The sequence below is a fragment of the Pollicipes pollicipes genome, unplaced genomic scaffold, assembly GCF_011947565.3.
Source record: "Pollicipes pollicipes isolate AB1234 unplaced genomic scaffold, Ppol_2.1 Scaffold_3087;HRSCAF=3621_pilon_pilon_pilon, whole genome shotgun sequence".
Classification (NCBI taxonomy): Eukaryota; Metazoa; Arthropoda; class Thecostraca; order Pollicipedomorpha; family Pollicipedidae; genus Pollicipes; species Pollicipes pollicipes.
This window is the reverse complement of record NW_023596225.1, coordinates 4104324-4123280: the sequence shown is the minus strand read 5'-3', so window position 1 is coordinate 4123280 and position 18957 is coordinate 4104324. Positions and strand designations below refer to the sequence as shown.

The 18957-nt window shown below is 54.2% G+C and overlaps 2 protein-coding genes across 3 annotated transcripts; one reads left to right on the top strand and one right to left on the bottom strand.

The window, feature by feature from the left end:
* The first annotated feature begins 585 nt into the window (after positions 1-585).
* Positions 586-6579, top strand: LOC119089722 (uncharacterized). The gene is made up of 6 exons (XM_037212532.1): positions 586-718; positions 2323-2431; positions 2976-3073; positions 3654-3776; positions 4050-4152; positions 4741-6579. Exons 2-6 carry the CDS (start codon positions 2323-2325, stop codon positions 4818-4820), a joined length of 513 nt encoding a protein of 170 aa, XP_037068427.1. The 5' UTR covers positions 586-718; the 3' UTR covers positions 4821-6579.
* Positions 5718-18828, bottom strand: LOC119089720 (serine proteinase stubble). Of its 2 annotated transcripts, XM_037212531.1 has the most exons (8): positions 18547-18827; positions 17831-17891; positions 16069-17226; positions 13064-13196; positions 11948-12111; positions 10592-10693; positions 10094-10239; positions 5718-7277 (listed from the first exon to the last, which is right to left on the bottom strand). In XM_037212531.1, exons 2-8 carry the CDS (start codon positions 17889-17891, stop codon positions 7116-7118), a joined length of 1926 nt encoding a protein of 641 aa, XP_037068426.1. In that variant the 5' UTR covers positions 18547-18827; the 3' UTR covers positions 5718-7115. The 2 variants fall into 2 exon arrangements, with proteins under 2 accessions (XP_037068426.1, XP_037068425.1); XM_037212530.1 differs by having other exon boundaries at positions 16069-17891; positions 18547-18828.
* Positions 18829-18957: the final 129 nt, after the last annotated feature.

Below are 18957 nucleotides of genomic sequence, written 5' to 3'. Positions count from 1 at the left end.
GGAACGCCGTCAGCGAGGCAGGTAAGCTTCGAAAGACGTGTCATGCTGCGTCACTGAGCGAGGCGCCTCGCCGGAATTATGACAAGGACATCGGACGTACCGGCGAGCATCTCTCGGTGCGTGCTCCGGAACTGACGCACTGAAGGGAAACCAGGTTCATTTACGTGGCCACTCTATCATGTGGAAGACGCCGGGATCGCACCAATATCAGTGCATAATTTGACGAGAGGTGTATTGACCTGAGCGATGGAAGGACGCGACTGCCATAAGTGGTACATCCGACGTATCCCGAACCATGCTTTCTGGCCGGTCGTGCGCAGTGCCATCTGACGGGCAAAGTAAACGCTTCCAACCGCTCTGCGTACAGACCAGCGCTGGAGCACCCGGCGTGTACCCACCACCGGGCACGCGCGCCCCCACTTACGCGGCCGCCCCACCTCCCCCGTGCCCGTGGCCGCCTCAGCGGCGGTGCTCACCTGGCCTTGGGCCGAGCCGCGCTCAGGTGGACGCCAGTGGTGACTGGCGCGCCGTCGCCGTGCCCCCGGGCATTGCGCGCCACTGTGGGTGACCTTCAGGCCGGGCGGACTGGGCGGACGGTCCTGCAGTTGGATGGCGGCCGAGCGCGGGCGGTGGGTCGCTCGTGAGTAAGTCGCGAGCCAGCGAGGATTAGCGGTGCGCGCGCCGAGGCTCAGCCTGACGCGACTGGTGGCTGACGAGGGTACGTACTGGCGGTTTGGCGTAAGCTTGCTGGGGCGGGCCTCCGTAAAGCTGCGGTGATGGTGCGGGTGCTGGAAGCGCTATGGTGCGTGAGCTGGCGCGATGGAGCTTGAAAACGATGGTGCGGTGTGGGTGCATAATCTGTGACTGAACTCGCACCGAGAGTTAAATAACGTATGAAAATATTAGGTTCGTAGCTTTCCATCATGGCGTCGCGACCGCCCTTCTTGGGATACCCCACGTATGGTTATAAACGGACGAAACTTGCGATCCCATGTCTTCACTCGCAAGAATGCTCATCGCAATTTATCACGTACATGGCATCATATAACGTAAACATTTGCATGCACAGGTTTGTGTCGCAAATCGTAGCATGTAAGCATTCGTATTGGCAAAAATTCGTTTAAATTTCTGGTATGCACAGCTCATTGTGTGGCCTGTCGCCGGATACGTATATGTATGGATTTATTCGTGCAAGCATTTTTCACGTCGCATCTCTCCGTACATCTGCAATTCTTCATACCACGTTTTGGTCCTACGTAATTATACCCATATACTGACTTACTTGTACGCATTGTTTACGCATGCACAATTTTTGCTATGATACTCCTTTCTATCTTATGGTTCCTGTGGGGAATCTGTGTCCACTGATAAAGCCATGGCGTGAAAAAGCAGCGCCTTATTCGGTAAGCATTTGAGCGGTACCGCGTCAGCCTGGACAAGATGGAATACGCGCGCTTGCTGCTCGAAGCCCACCTTTCGCCTGCAGTCGTTGAGTTATCGTTAGGCCATCGTAGGCAATGCAAAGATTCGCAACACGCATCATTTTTTTTCCGGGGCTAGAGATCGTTCGACCAAACTTTCACCTACATTCACGGCCAAGAACTGAAATGTACTGATGTTGTATTTTTAGGTCATATTTGCCTTATCCGAACTTTTATACGCCCTGCCCCAACAACGGCCTGGTATTAAAGTCAAGGAAATAGTAAAGGTTTTCTCATTTGTTCCGCATTTGTATAACCCAATATTGAGACTGGTCCCAATGCAGTGCCCTAGGCTTTCGTAACACAATGGAGACGGGCCAATGAGCCAATCAAGCTTACGGACTGCCCGAGCGGAAGGTCGTCAAACCTCAATTTGACGTCCTCATCCAGGTCACGAAAAAGTCGGGTTTTGAAACCCGGCATTGGCGGCCGCTGCTTTTATGTTTTCCTGGCATAGCTCCATGTTCCACTTGAACAGCTTCGCATAGCTCCACCGTGTGGCGGATGTCTTTATAGCACCGGTCTTCGTCTCCAGCCGGGCTGTATGCGGATGTTTGGTGACGTCAGTGCGCAGGTGGCATCAAGTGCCTGGCTTGTCCGCCGCCCGCGGGCTCATTCATCGGTCAAATCACGCGCGTTGGCTTCGCTAGGAATAGAGCACGATTACCGCCTCTGTTTTCCATATCATATGAACTGATCACGGCGGGTGAGTGGTCTAACGTCTACGCGTCTTGAGTGCACGAATGACAAACCTCAGGAAGCAGTGGAAGATTGGCAGGCGCTGCTGAGGGCGTGGCTCCAAATTCAGGCAGGCATGATCAAGGCCGCGATTTCTTTTCAGATGAATTCTCTTCGGCTTTGTGTAGCGTCGGTGATGGCCGCTCTGGCCTTTTCTGAGACGCTGGAGGTAAAACAAGGAGAGGAGCTGGACGTGCCGTGCCCTGAATCAGGTGATCCGCCCGCATGTGTCATGGCTTGTTTAAAGACACTTTTTGGTGCTTCATAAAAATGAATACAGTAGTGTGACGCGTCTACTCACAAGTGCATGTCTGTTTGCTCCTCGACCATCCTTGTAAATTTCGCGTTGTTTTTAAATTGTCATTCACTTGGATCAGGGGATGCTCGCTATAATGGATGGCTAGATTCGAGCCCTGCGAATATGCCTACAATCGCAGACTCTAACCGCAGCTTGGTGTTAAACACAGCAACGGTTTGTGTTGGCTACGCGCTATTGTTTGATTTGGCGTTTAATTTGATTTATCAATATGGTAACCGACCGCTGAACGTCATCACCGTTCTCGCTGCTATGCTGGGCGTTCGTCATAGAGCACCAGAGGCTTCAGAGGTCGCACTTAAGGTCAGAGGCCATCGCACAACCGGGATTTGAGCCCGGGTGCCCCACGTAGGAGCCACAGGCATTGGCCACTCGGCCATTATGCCCACCGTTGGTAACTGACGACAGCTGTGTGTCCGTGTGTTTGTGATGTCCATTAGGGACGGTTGAGTTCTGGATCCATCCGTCTGGAAGGCAGCTGGCCGTTCCCCCGGTGGACAAGAGTTACGTCGCCAACGAGACCAACCTGGTAATACAGGTGAGCATAGGATGCCGGCTCATTATCATACGTCAGTGCAGCGAGCGAGTAAGGTGTTTGTGCAGGCTGCAATGAAAGACGGTATGCATCGCCTGGAGTATTGATGTCAACCGGGGTCTTTTAAATGAATTTTGGATGAGATTGGGGGAGGGGGCGGGATCCCAATGAGATGACTGACCTCAAACATGGGTTCACCTAACCTCACCTCAAAGTCCGGCTTCTCATCGGCTTAGGAGGCGTCATTCTTATGGTTAGGTGAAAAACAAAAGGATATAGAAGATTCACTGCGATACATGACGGGACCCGGATGGAGGCCTTTTTATTGTAATATTTGACGGGGCCTTTCACCAGGAGAGAGCTCCTTGTTAGCCCTGTGCCCTCCCCTCCCCCTTCCCCCCTTCCAAGATTCTGGCGGCGGTCACACGTGGGTGAAATCATTCAGAACCGAGTACGCATGCTGCACACAGCTGACGTGGCGAAACGTGAAACACAGCGGGAGCTTGGTGCGCGGACGCGCCGCCCCCGACCGTCCCGCCTCCGTGTCTGGCTGGGTGCTGACGGCCCTCTGATGACCCTGCAGAGTGCGACTGAGGCGGACGGCGGCCGCTTCGCCTGCATCAGCCGGGCCGGGCAGCGGGTCAGCTACGGCTCCGTCCAGGTGGTCGTCAAGCCGTCCGGTCCGCGCTACTGGCAGAACGACGCGGTGCGTGACGCTGCGTGACGTGACGTGACGTGACGCAGCCGCTGCCTGGACTGCTTTACTAGCAGAGGCAGACCAACGCTGGGCACTCCCTATAGTGGGAGGCTACTCGGCGTACGTGCTGTGTAGTATAAGGGACAGAATCCTAGGAGACATAACTCGGTGTGTATACCAGATCGCTATTTGGGAAGAGCGCTGCGAGTCGTTGGAACCTAAGATGCCTGATTTCATTGTGTATCGAGTCGTACCTCATTGGAGCCGCTTGGTATTTTTCAGACGAACGTTGGCCTGGCCTTTTTGGCAGCCATCCTCTTCATACTGGCCTGTGCTGGCATCTTCCTCGTGCACCAGTGCCGGTACGAGCGGAGGCACAAGTCCGGTGAGTGATCGCTGACACGTGTGCAGCGTATTGTGTGCGACACCACGCTGGGACTGAGCTTCGGTGGAGGCGGACCTCCTGAATGTCGCAATGGAGAGATATAACTTTTTACGTGAAAATCACGATCTCATTTGTGTAATATTCAAGATTGCATTGGTCATACTAAGTCGTTGTGCGCAGCCGTAGTCCCCTTCTCCATGATCGGTGTGTGTGTCCGAACGACGTGGACCGCACGCGATCGCCATTCAGGGTAGCCGCGTATCCTGGTCAAAGTGTAGAAATCAGATCATCTGCGTATTTTCTAACCAGAAATGTAGCCTTCCGACCGCTTTTGCAAACATTGCAGAGGCATTCCGCAGTTTGCAACGGGAAAAAAACATTCTAAATGGCAACAACATACAATTTTGTTGGGTAGTATCTGCATACATAGCTCGTGTGTATATAGCTCGCTTGCATAGATTTGTCATCTTTGATCATATATATGGCTGCATGAGCTCAAAACAGCCAAGAGAGGCTGGACAGACACTGTCCTCTCCAAGAGACTGTCTGTCTGTGTCCGCCTGGCAGCCCCTTTGTCGTGCTTTCCAGACGGTGTCATGAACGGAGACGGCGTCCATGGGGCCCACTCCAACCCAGCCCTGGACGTGGAGGCCGAGACGCACATGTGATACCAGACAGTTCCACGGACGCATCGCGCCCGCATGTCAGACGTGCGCAGCAGGGTCCAGCGTGACCCGGGCCGACCCTGGCTGCCGAGGGAGAAACATCGGTGATGGCGCCAGTGATCACGCGGAGCTGGTGATTGCCGTGGTGTCCGCTGATACCGGTGATGCCGGTGATACCCGCCCCGCACTCTGCGGGTGACAGCCTGCCTGCTGCGCCGCCTCAAGTGCGTGGCGTCTTACCCACCGCCGGAGGAAGTCGGCGCGGCGCGCTCCAGCGCTGTCACGTGACCTGGCGGTCTGCCAGCTGCCCAGCCGGCCCTCACGCTGAGTCGGTGTCGGGAAGCCGCTGACGAACCCGCCCCCGCTGGGCCGCCCGTGCCGTCGCTGTGAGGTTGTCAAGAGCGGTCCGATGCTCTCAAACGGATATGTCGTGTGTGCAAGAGCCGGATTGTTGGTCGTCTGCACCTGCAACCTCCGACAGCAGCGCTCCCCCTGTATGGTTGCAACATGTACAATACGCCCGATGTCACGTGCTATTCACCGCGCTGCAGAGAAGGCACGACCGCTGAATGTTTTCGATGGTCGAGTCTAGTTTCAGGCAGAGCACGAACTTGTTAGCCGCTGACAATATTATGGACGCGACAAAGACGCACATTGCTTAGCCCACATGTGCGCAAGTTAATCAGAATTAATATGCAGCGTGTGTATATCAGTTCGCGCCTGGGTGTTCCTTGGCGTTACAGTTATGTACAGCCGTATGGCACTGCTTTCCCATGTTAAAGGGAGTGCTCCACATTCGCATGGGGTTTCTAACTGAAAGTCCACATTGAAGATGATCCGGCACAGTTCGGAGCCCTGCCATTCCTAAGACCTAAACCCTTCTAGTTTTTTAAACCCTTCTAGCTACACACCCTCCGAGATGTGCGGACAATTTTGGGAGACTAATTAAAGATCGCCCAGGCATCCATGATGTCATAACAACGTCATTTAAATCCTGCCATTCCACTGGCAAATCCTGCCATTCCACCGCGATCAAGGCCAGTAAAGATGTCATTGTCGAGTCGCTCACATCTGGTGTTCATGAGCACGATTTCCAGATATACCGGCCGTCAATTTATTCTCAATCAATGTTGTACAAAGCACTGTGACGTAATCAAACACTGACGCATTGGAAGTATGTTTACTAAACAGACAAATTGTCTTGTCTAGAGCATCATTTTCATTTTAAAGTATATCAATAGTCATATATGAGCTTATTTCGTTATATCTGAATGATTGTGCTTCAACATCTTCAAATGTGGAGCATCCCCTTTAACCCGAAGCAATAAAGTGCTCCCTTAAAAAGTAGCCATCGTTGGAGAACTACACATCAACGTCACGTTCCGTCAACAATGACTATTTGAACGCATTCGGAATGATTGTGAAGCCAGCCCGTGTGTTCTGCTGCCTGCTCCAGCCTGCCCGCCCGCTCCTCCCTCTGGACACACCCCTGTGCGCGGCAGCGCGCGCGGGCGCCTGCGAGGGGCCGAGGGGAGCCGGTCCAAGCAACGATCAGAGGATAGCGACCAGCCACGCGTGTGTTTGTGCAGCTCAGGAATTAAAAAGGTCGTATAGCATGTGTCAACGTTTCGAACAATTTAGGTATATTGCAGGCCCAGCTTCAGCGGGTTCCGCGGCTTTGTCTAAGCCGTAGGTCTTGTCGCCTGGCAACACCTATTTGCGATGTGAATACGAGTACAATACATCATGGCCTGACCACGTGCATGTTTTTTAGCCATATGATGCAATTACCAGGGGACGAATGGCTTTTACTCGGCCTTGTTTGGCGCAGAAAATGTTCACACGATCAACGCGTTTATTTACATGACCGCCTGTGATCATGGCATAAAAATTTGCAGATGATATCATTGCCACTCATATGAACTTGCACATGAAATTCCACCCGCGCTCGTCACGCATTGTGCTTGAGTCAGTGCTCCAGTGAAGGCGACTTTTGGTAAGTGCAGTCACTTGATGGTTCTCGCGACCAAGTGGTGCCATGCCCCAAACCACTCACGAACACGCATGGAACACATCCTGCGCTACTGACACATCGAGTCCCTTAAACTGCACTGGGGGCCTGCAGGACGTCATTGGAAGGAGCAGCGGCGGCGCTCACAAACACGTATCGAACACATCCTGCGCTACTGACCCATCGAGTCCCTTAAACTGCACTGGGAGCCTGCAGGACGTCATTGGAAGGAGCAGCGGCGGCGCTGCTCGGCGGCCGGCCGGCGCGCTCTTCGCGTGAGGGGTGTCTCAGTCCAAGTGGTCCATGATCCAGTCGAGGTACTCGGTGACACGACTGTAGACGCCGGGCACGCGCGGGTCGGCGCAGCGGTACCCGAACGACACCACGCCCACCGTGTACCAGAAGTCGCCGTCCGGAGCGGGGAACATGAGCGGCCCGCCGCTGTCGCCCTGTCGCACGGCGGCGTGTGGTCATGACCTTGACACTGCGGCGCAGCAGGCGAGCATCGCTTGAGTATGCCACCGATACAGGCGAAATGTCATTGCTGCACGCGCGGTAACCAGCACGGACAGCAGGCGGTACCCGCCAGCACAACACAAGACAGGAATTTAGGGCATGCGGTAGGAAAAGTCGGATGACACCGAACAGTTACCTTGCATATTCGTGTGTGGCCTTTACAGCCATAAGAATTGTGCCTATGGCGTTCAGCGGCCCGAGGCTTGGCACGGAGCCAGACCGACGCGTCGGCTGCAGATGTTCTGCCGACGAGTTTGCCCCGCCCAGGACTGACGTCACGACCAGTGACAGTGCGACGCCTCCGCGGGTGGACGGGTGGCGTGTCCAGACTCAGCCAATCAGCACTCGCCAGTAGTTGGGGGTGTGCGCGTTTCGGGGGGGGGGGGGGGAGGAGGAGGCAGATATGCTGCGCTGAAGTTCATTCATCCCATGCTCCAATGTTATGTTGATGTCGAACCTGAATGCTGGACTCTGCGTTCCACTTGGCTCACTCGCCGTTCCAGGCGCGTTTTCACAACATGTGCTAGTCTGTTACATTAGTGACAGCAAAGCCCGGGGCGCACCTACCGAACTGTTCGGATACCTGATATTACGCTCAAAGGATTGCATGTAAAGACGGTTTTACGATACTCGCAGCCTCTGCAATGGCCTTGGCAGTGGGAGTGTCTGTCTCAACCCAATATATTAAGGCTATCATGGCTACGATTTTACTTTCATCATCCTCGATTTCGTAGTTTAATATGTTGACCATGAGTGCGGGAGAAATGAAACGGTTGTGGGCACGATGGACCCCTGCAATAAGAAAAGTGCTACCACGGCCATCCTGGACATAATAAAAAAGAGAAGTCGCATGCTTTGAACCCTCCGACTGCCCACCTACCGGCGTAGTTGCCCAGTTTGGGGCGCAATTTCCTGTGTACCCCGATCAATTTATTGTACGTGATCAAAGAAAGGTACATTTATTGGACAAAGCGTGCTTTTAACTTAAGTATTTCCATAATAACGCCCAAGGGCTGGCGCCGGAAAAGTTCACGAATGTTGGGGCGCGCTCCCCCCCCCCCCCCCCTCCACGCATTGGAGCATTCTTTTCATGACTGTGGCAAAATACGCGACTTGGTATGTTGGATAAGCTGTTGACATGCTACAGTGAATAATATTCCGTGCATGCACCACGAAATCTATTTGATGTCACCTTAAGAGTATCAGTAGGTGCTGCACACCTCACACTATTCCCATGTTAAGGCAAAACATATGATCAGGCGCAATGAGGAAACTCCTTGGCAAGGAGACGTGCGTGAATTTGGAGAGAGTGCGCGGCAATTTTCTAGACATCTAGCTCAAAAACATCTCCGGTAGAATCAATCCCTTTAAACATCGCATTTTTTCAAGCAATACTATTACTAAGGACTTCTAAGTGAATTACGCCAACCAAAAATCTGCTCCACCCTTTCAAACACGCTGGATAGCACATATTGAGCTGCACCAAGCTTCGGTTAAAGGGAACATCCCACTTTTTTGTCCCTTTCGCTTATTATTATATCAGACGGGTGCAATTTGATCAGTTGTGCCAATTTTTCGAAATCCCTCTGAGTAGCTCAGAATTTCTATTTGAGGTAGACAACCCTCAGGTAGAAATCCGATTTGACTACTTGCTCATCACTATGAAAGTGATTCATTTAATTTGCCTTGCTTTTTCCAACGCGTGTCTTCTGTTACGTTGTAATACCCTAGTGTGTCAAAATGATTGCGCAAGGAATGCTACGGAAGCTTTTTTTGTCTGTATGGGCAAAAAATAGACAAGAACATGAAGCTGTCATCCCGCGAACTCAACAAAACGTCATACTATGGCTTTGATTTCTCCTTTATGACTTTTACCACAGTGTCTCTTTTCGAGGCGTACTTTGGCTTTGGAAATGGGAGCGTCACATGATCCATGTGACGTGCTGTTTTAAACTTCAGCCAACCGTTTCCTCGGTAACAGGCTCTTGCCCGTTAAGCCAATCACAAACGTTCCTTTATTCGCAGCACTAGAAGTGTGCACGGTCGTTGACATGACGATGGTAGTCGCGGCTGCAGGGAAGAAGTGTAGTAAGAATAGGTAGTGCTGTTGCAAAGCGTGGACGACGCAGTCTGGACTCGAAAATAATTTAAATTGATATCCCTATTACATCTTTACAGTGCTGCAGTGGCGCTACCCAGTGATACTATTAGACGTGACTAGTCCTGAGACTTTCTCTAGAGTATATTTTTCAAATATGTGCCAAAGCTGGGACACTCCCTTTAATGCGACTCACGTTACGCGGAAAGAGGTCCAAAAAGCAGCAATTAGTCCCACCGAGATTTCTCTTCTCGGTACATTTGTTTTGGCTGACCTTGAATGACCTGATACAATATTCTTTTCCCTACAACGTTTTTTTTTTCGTCAAAAGCGCATGCGTGATATGGCTCCAGATCGCAAAGTTCGACTGCCACGGTTCAAAGAGAATTCTTGTTGATGGGCCACAACGGACGATCGTTAGCAACGTCACGCAACTTTGAAAACTCAGAATTGTTAGTATCATGCATGTCTTGATTCGAAATGCATTTCAGACCATTACTGGAAAGTTCTGAGCTTCTCATCCGGAAAAGGTTAACACACAGACTATGGTGATCACCAGTAGATCACCGCAGTGGTTAGGACAGACGGGTACTACACATGCCCGCCGCCCTTCCACAATTCACCGACAGATGGCGGGCCGGCCGCGCTCACCTGGCACGTGTCCTTGCCCGGACTGCGGGCACACAACATCTTTTTGGTGACGGTGATCTGTTTAAACTTCTTGTAGCGTCTCTTGCACCGTTTTTCCGGCACCACCCGCACCTGGGCGTGCAGCAGAGTTGAACTCGCCGTCCCACCTGCAGTGAGGTCAAGCCAAGGGGTAAGTTCAAATCTCGCACACGGCGTGAATATTTCACTTGATCTCCGGGGTCTTTTATGGTGTGAGAAAATCCGAGTACGATGATGATGACGCTCACAGTTGCATGTGTTGCAGCGACCATCGTGCAAGTGTGAGCGTTTTCGAGGTGATCTTGTTGCACGCTTAATGTTATTTGCTTTGAAGACAGAAACAGCAGAACGTTTGAGGACATGCGGTTTTCTCCAAGTCAGCCGGGCAAGAGGGCACGCATCAGTGCACATGTTACTTCCTAAAAAAGGCAACGGAAGTTCAGATGCCGAAAATGCAAAGCAGAAGACCACTAAACGTACGGTATCTGGTTGTTCCCCATCCTGCTATGAACGGCTTCTGTTTTTCAAGGTTGAACTTCTTTATGTTTTCGGCGAAAGGCAGGCATACAGTGTGCCGCGCGTCTGTGGACAAGATGGAGACGGCCACGTCAATACAAACAGTGAGAGCAACCAAAACAAACCGGGAAAACAGACACGTGCATGAACGACCTGAGGTCTGTGGATGTTCCATGATCGCTTCACCGACAGCCGATGAATGTTTATATATATATAATGTTTGTATATATATATATATATATATATACATGCATATATATATATATATATATATATATATATATATATATATAATGCCGTTACCGGAGCTCGCGGCGAGAAATTATGTGTAGAAAGGTTTGTCTACTGTATTTCTGCGAATGCAATAATTATTCGGACCACTGTCCCGTCAGTAGTGTTATTATCCACGCAGCGTCCCGACTGGTGACTTTCACGACCGTCGACGGGTGCTGATCGGCCCTGCTGAGGACTGCAAGGCCAGCCCTCCTCATGCATACATGGCTGCATGCCAAGCATCCCCAGAGTCCTGATCAGCACCACGGTCGACGGTCGGAGACAGTGCTCGGAGGAGTAGCCGGCCGAAGCGCTGTGAGAACGATGAAACTACAGTTGAGAACTGAACTTTGAATACTGACTTCATCTGTTCGTCGTTGTTGGGGCAGCTTGGATGCTGATAGACTATCCAGGCAATCGACTGTGTTTTAGATTGCAAAATGGGTGGTTGGTTGTCGAGATAAGGGCAAAATGGTTCGGTAACACCCATGATGGCTGAATGGAGAGGGGGAGGCGAAAACGTGCCACCCTATGGTGTTCAGCCAATCGCAGCCTCCTTAGAAAAAAAAAACGGGCTAAAGGGACGGCAGGATTTTTCAGTAGCAACCGGATTAGATCCAGAAACGGGTGGATCAGGGGTGTAGAAGTTAATGATAGTAACTATTTTCTGGAAATGGCTTCATACGCGCCAAATGACGTCATGTATGTCGTAATTCTATTGTATAATTACGTTTACTGTCGCCTATGTTATAATTACGTCTACATATATTGCAGTTTTATTATTTCAGTCAAATGTGTACGTAGAATACGTGAATCACTGTTTCACTTGATGAGCTCAGATGGTTCGTGATATTCGCGCTTCGAGGTACTGGTTCCTATGATAATTATGATAATGGATAACACCGTTAGCCCATGGCAATGAGAACACCACGTGCGATGCTCAGTTACTCGCTCTATCACGCATCGCTGTAATGTTACCATTGCTGTCATTGTCATTGTCAATGTTAGTGTTGCTGAACGATGACGACTGGACGGGCGCGGGCTCACAGTTAAACTCGACGGCCTCCTCCAGCACCAGTATGGCGATGTCATTGGCGAACGTCCTCGAGTTGTACTGCTCGTGCATCCGGCGCTCGATCACACGATAGCTCTTAGCTGTGTCCACGTCGGTTTCATTGGCCAGGTCATGGTCGCCGATCCTCGCCCAGTTACTGCAACAAAAAGAGCGCACTTTCATTGGAGCGAGGCTGCCGTGGGCACACCGCGTGCGCATGCACTTTTGCAACGCGGAGTCTCCATGACAGGGCAGCCGACGGCAGCATGTTTTGAATGTGATGTGGGGATCCGACAGTTTTGAGTGAGGACACTTCCTTCGAGCCACGCTGTCAGAAATAGTGTCGGAGCGCCACCGGTGTAGCTATGGCACGGGTCCCAGGGCACCTGATCCTGCAGCTCTCGTTAAACCGCGGCCAGCGCCTCGAATGACTACTGTCAGCTGACGATCCAAAAATGAAGATAAGTGTGGCCTCATCGTCTGCTGGATAATCAGGCCAGCAGGGGCGCCGATCTTCAAAGCAATGTTTGGGAACGTTGAGATCGACGGCTAATTCTTATTTTTGGAAAGCCAACGCGCTCACCTTACAATCCGGCGAATATGGGGGGGGGGGCCTTCAGCCTTTGAGTCTATGGGTAGTGACACCCATGTACCCATGCACAGTCACATCACTCGCTGGTCTCTGCCCCTGCTGGCAACACCACCTGGCCGATTGGCACCACTGACAGGGACCATATAGACCGTCCCTGGTCTCCGCACCTGGTGGCTGTCCCTGGTTCCCGTCCCTGACGGCTGTCCCTGCTTCCCGTCCCTGAAAGCTATCCCTGGTCGCCGTCCCTGATGGCTGTCCTGGCCCCTGTCCCTGCTGGCGGCACCATCTGGCCGACTGACACAACCGACAGGGACCATGCAGGCTGTCTATAGTTCCCGTCCCTGATGAATGCCCCTTGTCCCCGTCCCGGATGGCTGTCCCTGTTCCCGTCCCTGATGTCTGTCCTGGTTCCCGTCCCTGGTGTCTGTCGCTAGCCCCCGTCTCTGATGGCTGTCCTGGTCCCTGTCCCCGACGGCGGCGTCGCTCGCCGGCGCTGTGCCGCCGTTAGCACACTCACAGGTTGTCCTTGCCGAAGATGCAGTGAGCGGCGGTGAGCACGTGCCGGTCGGTGATGAGTGCGCCGCCGCACTGGAACTCAATCTTGCCGTCCTCGTAATCGAAGCCCAGCGCGGCCATCCACGGCCACTGGCCTACGAAAGCATAGCGGCGTGTTCAGTTAGACGGCTCACGTATCGTTGCATCGGTTGCTTAAATTGTCCGCAAAGTTCTACTAGGGACATTCATGGCGATCCGACCTGCAAGCCTCTCCACCTCCTCCTGTACACTGCAACCAATACTTCGTTCTGTCAATGTGTGCATGCACGATGCAATGGTATTTTCTTTGACAAATCTGCATTCAACCCGAAATAAAAACGCAGTGGAAATACAAAACGAGAGGCGATTACTTTTGAATGCATGTAGTTTTGTTCATCTTCGATTTACATTTTTAAAAAAAATATCTCTCAAGAACTTAAAAGCAAAGTAAAAACGCCAGCTCAGGCTTGTGGCGTGGCAGGGAGATATGAGATATTTACTCACTGACCTGACAATATATGACAGAGACATGTGCAATCCAGCGATTGTGTGACGATGCCCAACTACAAGAGGAAGGGCTATATGGGTAAATATGGGTCAAGATGTTGATGGGTAAATACAGTCAAGGTGGTCCTCAATATCGTATGTAATAATGAGTGATACATATCGTGTGTAATAATGAGTGATGCATTTCTTTACAGCCCGGACACCACTGGCACTGACGGCATTTGTGATGAATGCAGCCAGCATGCCAACGACGCCCACAGCTTAAATTGTAGTCTCCCTAAAATTCAGATATAATGATATGTTTCGGCTACACATGCAGATGATGCCTTCCATGATCTCTTGCGGTGGTCTTTGGTAGTACTGTTCGCATACCCACGCCACACGGGCGTGGATATGCGAACAATACTACTTTAAGACCGCCGCTGGTACATCGCAGGAATCGCCAGCACGTGACCGGCATTAGGTTGCGCTTCGTCTGGCCACGGGTACAGGACGTCACGAAGCGGCAGGACGCTCAGCTGGTGCATCTTGCGCTCTACACAAACCTTAATCCACCCCACGTGCCGCTATAAAGCCACAGCACCCCGCCGCCTACCAGGCACGGGCCATGGAACGCAGAGAGGTTCCAGAGGTGTGAACCGGCGCCAGCAGCGTTCCAGCGCCCTTACCCGCGACAGTGTGCGGGCCACGCAACAGCCTGGCATTACACCATGGACAGTGCGCCTTATCTGGCCATTCGGCGACCGACGCAGCCCATCCAATGCGTGATGAGGCGTGTCTGTGCGTGCTGGGGGTGTCTGTGCTTGATGGGGGCGTGTCTGTGCGTGATGGGGGCGTGTCTGTGCGTGCTGGAGGGTGTCTGTGCGTGATGGGGCGTGTCTGCGCGTGATGGGGGCGTGTCTGTGCGTGATGGGGACGTGTCTGTGCGTGCTGGGGCGTGTCTGTGCGTGATGGGGGCGTGTCTGTGCGTAATGGGGACGTATCTGCGCGTGCAGGTGCCGACGTCGGCACTCACGTCATGACAGCGAAACGCGTACGCCGATCACGCCTATGTGTGTGCATGTGGTCCAAGGGCCCAGTGAACGTAAGCACGAAGCTAACGTGTGCCTTTTGAATGCTAGATACGGCCATAGGAGGAAACAGGGTTTCAAACCTAAGCACGTGTACCACGAGCCATCCGTCACATTTGTCGCGAACAGGTACATCCTGCATAGCAGTTGTATATATCAAACAGCTTACCAGATTTGGTATTATCAGCTGATCCCATGATCAGCGTAGTCCGCCCGGTGCTCGCCCGTCTGCGCGGGCGGATGTCAGTCTGGGCGACGACTGAACACGCAAGAAATCAACACACCGATGGAGCTGGGCTCTTCTGCTCTGGGCACACGGTGTGCCAGATCTCAGCCACGAGGTGCTGCCAACGGCCATGAAGCAAGGGGCAAATCTCACGTGCACGCGCTACAGAGACTTTCAGTGTGTGTGGGGTACAGATGTGCACGTGCTCAGATAGCAGTAGTGAACGATGCACGGTGTACCAATCTTCCCAGTCCCAGCCACTTGTATGTGCAGCGTGAGCGCACCAGCGGCCCGCGCCGAATTAAACCTGTTTGGATATATCGCTCTGCCACTCTGCCGTCTGCCACGCCAAGGGCATGACCAGCACAGCTTCGAGTGGTGGCGGGATGTGGGTTACCGAGTTGAAAGGGATGCGAGCGTGCGCGAAGTCATCGCGCGCACGTCGTAGCGCCGACGGCTTCGCTTTTGACGGCGCCGAATTCCACCACCTCCTTCATGTGTCATGTTTGACGGCCGCAGTGCCACGCGTTGATGACTGGGCCGTGTCCGAGTCCGAAGAGCTCGCGAGTCGCGACGACGAGCGGCACACGGCACAGCTCACTCCGCAGATCCCAACAGGATCGTGGAGCACGCCGGCGGCCATATTTCCGCTGGCGAGTGGTACCCTGCGCCCCCCCCCCCCCCCACCCCACCGTCCGTTTGACCCGCAACCCTGACGGTTCCGACAGGCCTCCGAGGCACGGCGGCGTGCCACCTCCGAGGCACGGCGGCCTGCCACCCGGTGTGTTGATCGACCCGGCACTGCGGCAACATGGTCTGTCTGACCAACTGCTACAGCCGACAGCGAGGTGGCACCGTCAATTGGCGCCGTTTGGAGACGATCGCCCCAGCCGCCTGGGCCCAGCATGGCGAAATGTTTGGACGGACAGACGGTATCGCAAACAGTCTTCTCTGAGCTACTGCCCTGTGCCAAACAGCCCTCTGCGAGCGACTGCCGAGTACCGAACTGCGACACGCCAAGATGTTTACAAAGCACGTTTTCAGCCTAACTCAGTTTGGAACCCAACCCGCTTAAATCATGCAACCATTCATGAGAGAAAAATGATGATCATGCAGCCATCTTCAACGAGTAAGCGCCGCCGACGGCCGCCGGAGCCTCGCTAGGAGACCGGCCGACATCCTCACCATGCTCCGACTCGGTGCCGCCGACGATCCTGACGCCCGTGACGTTGCGGTAGCCGCAGGCGGGCGGGGCGGGCATGCGGTAGCCCTTGTGCAGGCGTCCGTCCCGGCTGGTTGCCTCGCCGTCGCCGCCGTCCCCCGAAGCAGCGGTGGTGGCCGGGTCGGCCCGCTCCGTCGAGCCGGCCGGACTGGGGCGCGCTGTCGCCACGGCCGGCGGCTCTGTCGTGCTGCCGGTCGCCGGGGTCGTGGTCGGGGAGGCCTCGCCGGTCGCGGGAGTCGTGGTCCTACGCGCAGGCGCGGCCGTTGTGGGCGACGGCGCGGCGGTGGGTGGTGCGGTGGTCTCTGCGGTGGTAGGAGGCACCTCGGAGGACGTTGTCTCCGCTGGTGGGGATGGGGTTGTGACCTCTTCTTGTGCGGCGCCCTTGGAAGGCGTTTGCTCCACGCCAGGCGGAGTCGGCGCGGCTGTTGGGGTAGTGGTAGTCGTGGTAGAAGTCGTGGTTGAAATCGTCGTGGCTGTGGTCGTCGTGGTCGCGGTAGTCGTAGTCGTCGGCGGCGGCGGCGGCGGCGTCGTCGTCGGTGGCGGCGGCGTCGTCGGCTTTGGCGTCGTAGCCGGAGTCGCATCGATCCGCGTTTTAAACGGGACCTGCGGACAGCACAGCAGCGGCACCGACCTCTCAAACCTGCATATGGACTGCTTCAGGAAGATCAGCGTGCTTCTGGACCGTCTCCTGAGCATGGCCTGCAGCATCGGACACTCGCCGATCTCCAAACAGCGGCCGAACTGGCCGCGCGGGTTTCGGCACGCGTCGCGGTGCCTGGCGCGGGCGCTGATCACCAGCTCCGTCTCGCTCCCCGACACCGTGCTCGAGGTGAACGTGACCTCGTCCTCGGCAGGGAAGAAGAAGGTGTCGTCGGCGCCGCCGCCGCCGTCTTCGTAGTCGTCGTCGTCGTCGGACGGCTTCGTGGGCCGACTCTCCAGGGTGTCCTGCGCCGGCAGCGGGCGGGGGCGGCTGAAGCGGGCCACCGGCTTGTTCCGCTGCGGCCCGGCGGCGCCCGGCTCCGGCGCCGCGGCCGCCGGCGTCGGCGTCGGCGTCGGCGTCGGCGCCGGCGGCGAAGGCGAAGGCGGGGTACGCTGAGGTGCCTCGCCAGGGAAGTAGAATCCTAGGGGGAGAGGGATGTTGCTGGAACGCCACGACGTGGTACCTACGTCATCATGACAGGACGCCCCACTTAGAATCATAAGAAATCCGTATCAGGGCAGAGGAAAGCGGGCAGCTTGAGCTACGGAAAGTTTGTTTATTCTTGCTCTACCAAATAAGAGTATAAAACACCAGTGGCGCTCATGATCACCCTTAAACTGCGAACGTGCTACGGCCCAGTGCTAACAATACGAAAGCGGGCGAAAGCTAGACCTCAGCTTAACATGGACATCGCAAGAAACAATCGATCCAAAGGCATTTACGCTCATCGAGACGATCACACAACTACTGACGCATTTACTGTTGAAGCGGTGCCCCAGTGGCATTGTTGACCTGACACTGGTGTGGGGAGCACTGGCAAAGCGTGAACATGCACTGCTGTCCCTCAGTAAGCAGAGCGTCCGATTCAACAGGGCGCATATGAGCGCGTCACTTCGACCGGACCGCGTCGGTGCTCCCCTCTGGCGGCGCTAACCGAGCAGAAGGCCCCTGCAAACGTCGCCACTGTTTATGTCGGCCGTCGCGGGGCGAGGGCAGCGAGGCCTCGGACAAGCCGACCACCATACCTTGACCTTGACACAATAAGACGGAGCAGAAGAGCAGAAGCAGACTGGGTATACTCCGCATCTGACAAAAGACGGCGCGGGTCAGACAAAATCGCCACAGATCACGGTCGAGAATAGTCGACAGGGGCAAACACCGAAACCGTGTGCCCGTGAAACACGCGGGACTCATGTACGGTTTATAAGATCGTTACGGATGAATGCGTGACCGAATATTATCTATCTGTTCATGCTGGCAAGCAAAACTGTGGCAGAATTCCACGAAAACGGATGCAAAGATTGAGAATCCTTGCATTGATGGAACATGCGGGATCCGAGGTTCACCCTCGGGATCCAGACGCATTATACTGTTGTGTTAAGTTCACAAAATGCCCGCCTCAATGTCACAAACCACTCGTTGACTATGACGACACAAGATATGTCAAGGTTTGAACTGACAATGCAGATATAGGTTTTTGATACACTTATGGAGAAAGGCAAGAGTTTGGAAAAGTGGCCATGGCTTAGGAAACAGTTCCTTGAATTCCACATGTGATATAAATTAAGTATGCCTTTCATTTTTAAGAATGTTGTGCAGGATTGATTATCTGCCAGCGAGTTTGGTGCCACTCAAATCATCGTCAGATGCACTGAAGCAAAATCAAACGCAAGACTGAGCCCAACTGAGCCCAGCACCTGCTCTGACTGTCACCAGTCACGGTCACCAGTGTCCCACAGACCTTGTTAGGGGTGCAGCTGTCCGGTGACCAGACCCGCGCGCGCAACCGGTGCCACTCTTCCAACAACGGCGACTGCCTCTGTCCTGAGCGCCCGTTCCTGACTGCCCCACCGCGTCGCGCTTGTCGGCGGAGTGGATGCACGAATGCCTTTGGTGAGCGCAGCGGCCGACGCCTCCTCGGAACGCTCGTCGCCGCGTGCCGCGCCGTCCAGCACCTCTGCACTGCACTGTACGCCACTCGGCGCGGCGTCGACCCTCGCTGGTGACGCCGTGGGCTCCGCGGCCTACTGGAATCTCCGGCCGCCTGGTGTAAACAGAGCGGCGCTGACGTCCGCCGGCGCCGGCGGCTTTGTGGCCGGTGCTGGACAGACCGCGCAGCGCCGCGGGCGTCACAGGACCGCGCGCTGCTGAC